Here is an 8950-nt window from a genome sequence, read left to right on the forward strand (position 1 = left end):
TTGGCCAGGCTGGTCTTGAACTCCTGACCTCAGGTGATCTGCCCACTTCAGCCTCCCGAAGTGCTGGGATTACAGGAGGGAGCCACCACGCCTGCCCCCACATGTGGTTTCTAAAGTAAAAACTGCTTGGGCCGGACAACGGGGCTCAATGTAAGATAACAGTCATTTGAGCCCAATTTGAGAGCCAGTGACAGAACACATGCATGTACACACACCCCCACGTATACTCTTTGTTCAGAATTACATGCATTTCTACTCCAGAAACATGCCCACTCACCATTAACCATCAAAATCTATACCTACCAATAAAGAGACAAAGTCTGCCCCTTGGCTGATCCCAGCTGCCTTCTCCACTCTATCTCCTTGGCCCTCCCGCTCACTGTTTCCCTTCCAGCACACCACAGAGACTGCCCCAGGGCCTTTGCACAGTCTGTGCTTGTGCCTGGAATGCTTCCTCCAGGGATCCGTGCAGCTCACTGCGTCGCCTCTGTCAAACCTTTGCTCAAATGTCCCCTTGTCAGTAAAGCCGCCCTGCACACCCCCACATGCCCACTCCCTACTCCCTCACTCTGCTGGGGTTTCTTTCCCTTTTTAGAAGTTTCATAAATTACCTTCTGTGTTTCTTGTTCACCACCTGTCTCTTCCCACTGGAATGTAAGCTCTATGAGGGCAGGGTCTGTCATTTTACTCACAGATGCATCCCAAGCACTAACATTGCCCGGAGAGCAGTAGCACTTGAGAAATTCTTGTTGAGTGAATAACAGAATGAATGAACACTTTAAGACAAGCAACTTGGCTTATGGGATATGCTTTTATATGCACACACTCCAATTTATAAAAACACTTAGCTGACAGAGGTATACTTGAACATAGAAGCAAAACCCCTCAAGTAAAATCACAGAGAAATTGACCAGGTGCGATGGCTCACGTCTGTAAGCTCAGTACTTTGGGAAGCTGGGGCAGGAGGATCACTTGAGCCCAGGAGTTTGAAGCCAGCCTGGGCAACATAATGAGACCCTGCCTCCACAAAAAATAAAATTAGCTGGGCATGACTGCACCATGGCTATATTCCCAGCTACTTAGGAGGCAGAGTTGGGAGGATCACTTGAGCCTGGAAGGTCGAGGCTGTAGTGAGCCATGATTGCACCACTGCACTCCAGCCTGGGCAAAAGAAAGAGTTCCCATCTCTAAAAAAAAAAAAAAAAGAAAGAAAGAAAAAAGAAAAGAAAAAGAAATTAAAAGGAATATATGCTTCTAAGGAGCCAATCCTGGAGAAGGTGAGGGGCTCCTTCCTCCCCCACTCTGGTCGTGCAGCTGCAGGGAGGGTCCACACCTGGCTTATGAGAGTCTCGGGGACTGGGGGAATCCAGACAACGCCATGTAGTTGCACTGGGCCCCTCACCTTCTCCAGGTTTGACTTCCCAAGTCACCACCATTGGAAAATGGCTATGAAGAGGCAGAGGGGCTGGAGCTATGGGGGCGTGTCCAGAAGCAGGTGTTGGGGGAGGTACAGATCATGGCCACGTATGTCTGTAACACGTGCTGCCCATGCAGGCCCTGCCAAGCTGTTCTAGGGTGCTGGGGGAGTGGATGGGACACTCCTCATGCCACTGCACACACACACACACCATCCATAGTTTGTGATGTGGTCAGCACTGTGTTCCAGCAGCATTGGGAGTTTCCTGAACATCAGGAGGAAGGTTGGCTCCCAGCCACCAGCAGTGCCATTATACCCACAGGCTGGCACTTGTCACCCATCCTCCCACCTCTGCCTCCTAAGTATCTGGGAATACAGCCATGTGCAGTCATGCACAGCTAATTTTGTTTTTTGTAGAGGCAGGGTCTCATTATGTTGCCCAGGCTGGCCTCAAACTCCTGGGCTCAAGTGATCCCCCTACCCTGCTTCCCAAAGTACTGAGCTTACAGACACGAGCCATTGCACCTGGTCAATTTCTTTGTGATTTTACTTGAGGGGTTTTGCTTCTATGTTCAAGTATACCTCTGTCAGCTAAGTGTTTTTATAAATTGGAGTGTGTGCATATAAAAGCATATCCCATAAGACAGGAAGGCCTGCAAGTGAGAGAGGGAGAGGGAGGGATCGTCTGGTGTCAGTTTTCTTCCTTCATCCCCTTCTTGCCTGTTTCTTCCGTCCCCTCCCTGTACCCCTTTTTCCCTGAGATCTCTCTTGTTCATTCTCAGCCTTTTCAGACTCAGTTGACCTGGTGGCAGCTGTGCTGGGCTGTCCGTGCACACAGCATTATTTTGCTCTAGGAACCCAGACGCTGCCTCTGAATGCCATTTGCTGCCCTTTCCAAGAACACCCTTGGGTCCAGAAGTGGGTCTGTGCATGCAAGTGTGTGTGTGGGGGGGGGTATGTGGGGTGTGGTATGTGTGGGGTGTGTGGTGTGGTGTGTGTGGTGTCTGATGTGTGTGTTTGGTGTGTGTGTTGTGTGTTGTGTGGTATGTGTGTGTGGTGTGGTGTGTGTGTGTGGTGTCTGATGTATGTGTTTGGTGTGTGTTGTGTGGTGTGTGTGTGTGTGTGTGTGTGTGGTGTGTGTATGTGTGGAGTGTGTTGTGTGGTGTGTATGTTGTGTGGTGTGTGTGTGGTGAGAGTGGGGGGTGTATGTGTGGTGTGTGTGGGGTGTGTGTGGTTTGTATGTGTGTGTGGTGTATGAGTGTGTGTAGTGTGTGTGGTGTATATGAGTGTGTGTGTGTGATTTGTGTGGTATATATGAGTGCATGTGTGTGGTGTGTGTGTGGTGGGTGTGAGTGTAGGGTATGTGTGTGTGTGGTGTGTTTGAGTGTGTGGGGGGGTGGTGTGATTTCTCAGGGCCAGTGCATCAGTATTATCTGATCTCCCCTTGGATTCAGAGACTTCATGGGGCCTTTGGTCATGGGTAGATCTCCACTGTGCCCACTAAGAGAAGCAGTAAGGGCCAGGCACAGTGGCTCATGCCTGTAATCCCAGCACTTTGGGAGGTTGAGGCAGGCAGATCACTTGAGGTCAGGAGTTCGAGACCAGGCTGGCCAACATGGTGAAACCCTGTCTTCATCAAAAATACAAAAAATTTGCCAGGCATGGCGGTGTGCAAATGTAGTCCCAGATATTCAGGTGGCCGAGGCACAAGAATCACTTGAGCCAAGGAGATGGAAGTTGCAGTGAGCCAAGACTGTGCCACCACACTCCATCCTGGGTGACAGAGTGAGACTCTGCCTCGATAAATAAATAAATAGGAGCAGTAAGAAGTTTCCTCCTCCCCTAGGCCTGATCTTTCTGAAGTTTTGAAAGGCATGGTCAGCTCTGGGTGCAACAGAATAAATCATGTGCATTTATGGAAGGGATTCTGGGGAGACTGAAGGAGTGCAAGGTAGTTAGGGAAAGAAGAAAAATTAATTCACGTGCACACATAAGGGAGCCCTGGGTAGAACTTTCTGTGCCAACCAGGCCTGGTTTCCTGCCAGCCAAGCCCTTCTGAGTGGTACAAACGAGTCCAACACGCTGAGGATGTGTTTCACTTGAGCCTTGGGGAGTGCCTTTTTTTTTTTTTTTTTTTTTTTTTTTNTTTTTTTTGAGGCAGAGTCTTGCTCTGTTGCCCAGGCTGGAGTGCAGTGGCGTGATCTCGGCTCACTGCAACCTCCGCCTCCCAGGTTCAAGTGATACTCCAGCTTCAGCCTCCTGAGTAGCTGGGATTACAGGCGCACACCACCAAGCCTGGCTAATTTTTGTATTTTCAATAGAGATGGGGTTTCACCATGTTGGTCAGGTTGGTCTCGAACTCCTGACCCTATAATCCGCCTGCCTCAGCCTCCCAACGTACTGGGATTACAGGCGTGAGCCACCGTGTCTGGTGGGGAGTGCCTTTTAACCTGGAACCAAGAAAAGTCAGTGGGACAGTATTCCTGATCGTTCATTCCCAAGTTCGGACAGCTGCCAGCTCAGGGTCTTGAATGTGGTCCGGGTCAGGTCAGTGTGGCCAGGTGCTTCCAGGGAATCCTTGCCCATCCGCCAGTGGCCCTAGAAGTTCCTGGACCAGGGTATGCTGGTGCTCATAGGCTCCTGCTACCCCCAGTCACGGTCCCTTGGTAAGGCCCAGGGTAGCACCCTGACAACCCCAATTAAAACTGAAATTTAAAATGCAACTGGCAACTCAACCTTGAGAAAAACTGCTCATCTCCGATAATCACAAAAGGATGTGAATTGAAATAGCTGCAAAATGTGAGGATATTTTGGAGTCATAAAGTTAGAACAGATGTGTAAAACGAGATCCTTAATATGTAAAATGAGATCCTCAATGTGTAAAATGAGATCCGCCGCAGGCACTGTCAGAGTGGCATTCTCCTGCGGCTTGCACATGGGCAGGGGGTTGGGGGCAGTTATTTTGGCAATTTGGGAGCCTTTCATTTCTTTTTTTGAGACAGAGTGTCATCCAGGCTGGAGTGCAATGGCAGGATCTCAGCTCACTGCAACCTTGCCTCCCAGGCTTACTCAGTCCTTCCGCCCCAGCCTCCTGAGTAGCACCACCACACCTAATTTTTTTTTTTGAGACAGGGTCTCACTCTGTTGCCCAGGCAGTAGTGCAGTGGCACAATCTCGGCTCACTGCAACCTTCATCTCCTGGGTTCAAGCGATTCTTCCACCTTAGCCTGCTGAGTAGCTGGGACTACAGGCATCCGCCACCAGGCCCGGCTAAGTTTTGTACTTTTAGTACAGATGGGGTTTCATCATGTTGGCCAGGCTGGTCTCAAACTCCTGACTTCAGGTGATCCACTCGCCTCAGCCTCCCAAAGTGCTGGGATTACAAGTGTGAGCCACCACGCCCAGCCTGATTTTTTAATTTTTTGTAGAAACAAGGTTTTGCCATGTTGCCCAGCCTGGTCTCAAACTCCAGAGCTCAAGCAATGCACTGGCCTTGACCTCCCAAAGTGCTGGGGTTACAAGTGTGAGCCACTGTGCCTGGCTGCCTTTTATTTCTTACATTTTGACTCAGTGATTCCACTCATGGCAGTGACTTGAAATGTAGTAAAGTATTTTATACAATGATGACCCTCATAGCATTATTATAAAAGCAAAATGTTTGGCTGGGCTCACGCCTGTAATCCCAGCACTTTCAGAGGCCAACTTGGGCAGATCATGAGGTCTGGAGTTCGAGACCAGCCTGACCAACATGGTGAAACCCATCTCTACTAAAAATACAAAAATTAGCTGGGCATGGTGGCGGGCTCCTGTAATACCAGCTACTCAGGAGGCTGAGGCAGGAGAATCTCTTGAACCCGAGAGGCAGAGGTTGCAGCGAGCCGAGATTGCGCCATTGCACTCCAGACTGCAGCCTGGGCAACAGAGTGAGACTCTGTCTTAAAAAAAAAGAAAAAAAACAGGAAGAAGCAAAACTTTTGGAAACAACTTAAATGACCAATAGTCACTAGTTTAAAAAGATCTTATGATAGTGTATCAGGCAACCATTCTACATGTTTATGAAGAGTTAATGACACAGGAAAATGCATAGAATGTATGTGAAAAAAGCCAATACAAATCAAATATGCACTGGGTTCTTAATTCTGTAACATATTATGCACAGAAGAAAGGAATGCCATCAAAATGCCAGTAACGATTATCTTTGAGTGGTGGTGGTAGTGGTGAATCTGCTCTTCGCTATACTTTTCTATGATTAGCATGTATTATTTTATAAGCAGAAAAAAGGTTTTTATAAAAAAAGAAAAAGAAAGAAACTTCAGGCTGAAATAAACAGCCAGTGACAAGGGCTTCTTCCCACAGGGCTGTGCTGATGCTGGGTCAGCAGAGTGGGGACTAGGGTGGACAAAAGGGGCTCCCTCTGTGCTGTTACTCAGTTTCTCCTCTGGTTAAGCCTAGCCCCAGGCTGAAACCTTCTGTGCCCAGAGAGCCTGCTGCTCTGTGCCTCTCCCTCCAGATCCGCCTCCCCCAGCCTCCACAAGTTGCTCACAGCCTTCGATTCTGCCTCATCAGTTCTTGGCAGCATTTTAAGCTCTCATATCTTGGGCCCAAGCTGGAACAACCCCAGCTGAGTACTAAACACGGGGAGCTGGAGCACCCAGCACCCTAGGGCTGGAGCCTGGGTGGTACTAGGGCAAGGGCAGCCTGGAGTCTCCAGGATGAGTCAGAAGACATGGCTTCCTGGGCTCATGTCTGCCAGCGCCAGGAGGTCCATGAGAGTAGCAGGTGGTCTCCATTCTGCCTTCTGATGGACAAATGTATCCTTAACTCCCAAGCTGTGCTGCTCTCTCAGCCAATAAGCTGGACTTCTCAGGGCTTGAGGACTTCCAAGTCCCATTTCACCCTTTTCCTTACAGAATTCGAATGTCAGGAATCAAAGGCCTGCAAGGGGTGGTGAGGAAGACGGTGAATGATGAACTGCAGGCCAATATCTGGGACCCACAGCACATGGACAAGATCGTTCCATCACTGCTTTTCAATCTGCAGCACGTAGAGGAGGCAGAGAGGTAAGCGGGCGGCGGGGGAGTGGGTCAGTGGATATGGCCAGCCCTCCAAGGGCTACTTGGGAACCACATGGTTTGGGTTGGTCAGTGAAACCCAGCTGCAAGGCCAGGAACTGTGGCATTGTAGCTTGCTCTGCAGTGAGTCCAAAGCTGGCTCCCTACAGCCATGGGTCTGGCTTTGTGCCAGCCCGCAGTTCCTCTAATGTCTGTGTTACCAAAGGAAGGACGTGGTGGTGCTGGGCTCCCTGGGGGTAAGTCGGTTAGTAATAACACACAGAACCAAGAGTCTGGTTGCCTTTTGTCTCCCTGAATGCAGGGCCAAGGAGGTTTTAAGATGCCTTTCGTGGCTCTGATCACTGTGGACTTTCCATCTGGACCTTCCTTCCTCTGTTGCTTCCTGATGCTATTTCTGGCCCTGCAAACGTGCATGCTTGACCAGCCCGCAGCCACTTAGCAAGAGCTTGCAGATTCTGGGTTTTAATCCTAGCCCCCCTAAGCATGGGATTCATTACTGTCCCTGTCCCCTCATTTTTCCCCTCTGTAAAAAGGAATGGGGAGGAAGGTCCACGTTGCTGTCCCACCTGGGCTACCTGTGCCCTAGGCTGGTTAGGTCGGTTGAGCCCAGGCTGCTAGAGACTGGGGTGGGGGTAAGGGGGTACGTGTGTCCTCTGGTGGCCATTTCTAGAATAGCATCTCACTGACAAGCTGCTGTGGTCTCTGAGCTGGGAGTCCTCGGGCTCCTCTTCTGGTCCAGATATGGGCTCACTCCCTGTAACCTGGGTATCACTGAGTCTTGCCTGAGCCAACCACTGAGCCTTTCCTTTTCCCTCCCTCTCTTTCCTCTCCTTTCTTCCATTTTTGTTTTTTGCCCCCCTTCCCTGTCTTCATCTCCCGTCTCCTTTTCCTTGGCTGAAGCCTTAGGTGCATCAAGACACACATGTTCTACGCCTCGCCTGGCCCCTGGGGCTCAGAGCATCCTTCCCACAGGGGCACATCTGGAAATCTTTAAGGATTTCCAGAAAAGGAACTTTATCTCTTCTTCCCCAGTCTTCCTTCACTCCCCACAGTGGGGGGCTTCTTTACCCCTGTTTAATCTCTGACAGCTGTGACACCTCCCCTATTGCTTAGCATGACCTATGTCAGACTCCTGCTTGTCCTGCATGGATGAGGCACGGAGAGCCAGGACTGCACAGAGCCCAGCCTGCATGCCACCCTCTACCCACATGCCTCTGTCTTCCCAGCCGGTCTCCCTCACCCCTCCAAGCACCTGAGAAGGAGAAAGAGAGCCCTGCGGAGCTGGCTGAGAGGTGCCTTCGGGAGCTGCTGGGCCGGGCTGCCTTTGGCAACATCAAAAATGCCATCAAACCTGTTCTCATGTGAGTACCCGCACCCCACCACCTTGGCCCAGCCTTCAGCCTGGACATGTTTCAGGTCCCTGGCATCTCCTGGCTGGCTGGGAGGAAGGGGATGTTACAGTTGTGGCGCCACAGCCAAGTTGGTCCCTTCCCTGTGCCTGTGTTCCCTGCATTGTGACAGCAGAAGCTGCCATGGGGTGGCCAAAGGCTGCCGGTGGGAAGGCACCCAATGCTAAACGAAGGTGCCCAGCTTCACTGCACACATCCACAGCTGCAGAGCGCTGTCCTTGGCCTCTCTCCAGCGCTGGGTTGGGACTGCCCCAAGGCCCTTCAGGCTTCACTTCCTCACCTGTGAACTGTGCGAGGGGCTCTGAGGAGGCGTCCCTCTCCCTCCAAGCTAATCTCTTCTCCCTAACATCACCAGGAGTTTCATAGTTGTTCCCCCACGTTCTCTCCCTCGCAGCCATCTGGATAACCATTCTCTTTGGGAGCCCAAGGTGTTCGCCATCCGTTGCTTTAAAATCATCATGTACTCAATTCAGGTACGGTGGCGCCCCAGGCCAGCCAGATCCCGGGACAGGGGCCCCACTGGGAACCAGGCCAGTGCTGAAGTAGAAAGCCAGAAGTCCCCTGTGACTCCTCCGAAGCCACCAGCTGCCTAATCCAGTGCTGCTGAAGCTAGCTGTGGAGAAGGGCCGGCTGGTTTTATTTCCTGTACATCACAGACCAATACTTTTATAAAATGCAATTAAAGCAAATAATTCTTAGAAAAATTAAATGAAAAACTCATGCAAAATGCAAGCCTACGGATCACACCCTTGGCTGCTACAGCACTGACAAGTTGTTTAGTAAGCACTGACTCTGTCTCGTCCTTACCTCGGTGTAAACCAGTATCAGACCCATCTCGCATGGACGCCAGCCCAGGGGCCACACTTTGAGCAACACTGGAGTAAGCCATGTGGCCTCTGCGGCCCTTGCTGGTAAGACCTGAGGCCTGGGAAATGAAAGGAAGATACTATTTTCAAATGGTCTTTTGACCCATTTTGAAGGACAAGGGCCCTGGAAAACTGTCAGTCAAGGCCTCCACTGGGGATTCGACTCTTTTTTTTTTTTTTTTTTTT

At 50.6% G+C, this 8950-nt stretch overlaps 1 protein-coding gene across 1 annotated transcript in view; it reads left to right on the forward strand.

Annotated features, from left to right (window-relative positions):
• The window catches only part of EFR3B (EFR3 homolog B), a 114417-nt gene that overhangs the window by 80933 nt on the left and 24534 nt on the right, over positions 1-8950 (forward strand). The window contains exons 7-12 of the mRNA XM_037737072.1: positions 1427-1532; positions 2200-2339; positions 3920-4083; positions 6247-6477; positions 7716-7850; positions 8293-8371. Coding sequence (XP_037593000.1) covers positions 1427-1532; positions 2200-2339; positions 3920-4083; positions 6247-6477; positions 7716-7850; positions 8293-8371 — 855 coding nt within the window. The remainder of the gene's footprint in view (positions 1-1426; positions 1533-2199; positions 2340-3919; positions 4084-6246; positions 6478-7715; positions 7851-8292; positions 8372-8950) is intronic.

Source organism: Cebus imitator, unplaced genomic scaffold (genome assembly GCF_001604975.1).
Source record: "Cebus imitator isolate Cc_AM_T3 unplaced genomic scaffold, Cebus_imitator-1.0 Scaffold1, whole genome shotgun sequence".
Classification (NCBI taxonomy): Eukaryota; Metazoa; Chordata; class Mammalia; order Primates; family Cebidae; genus Cebus; species Cebus imitator.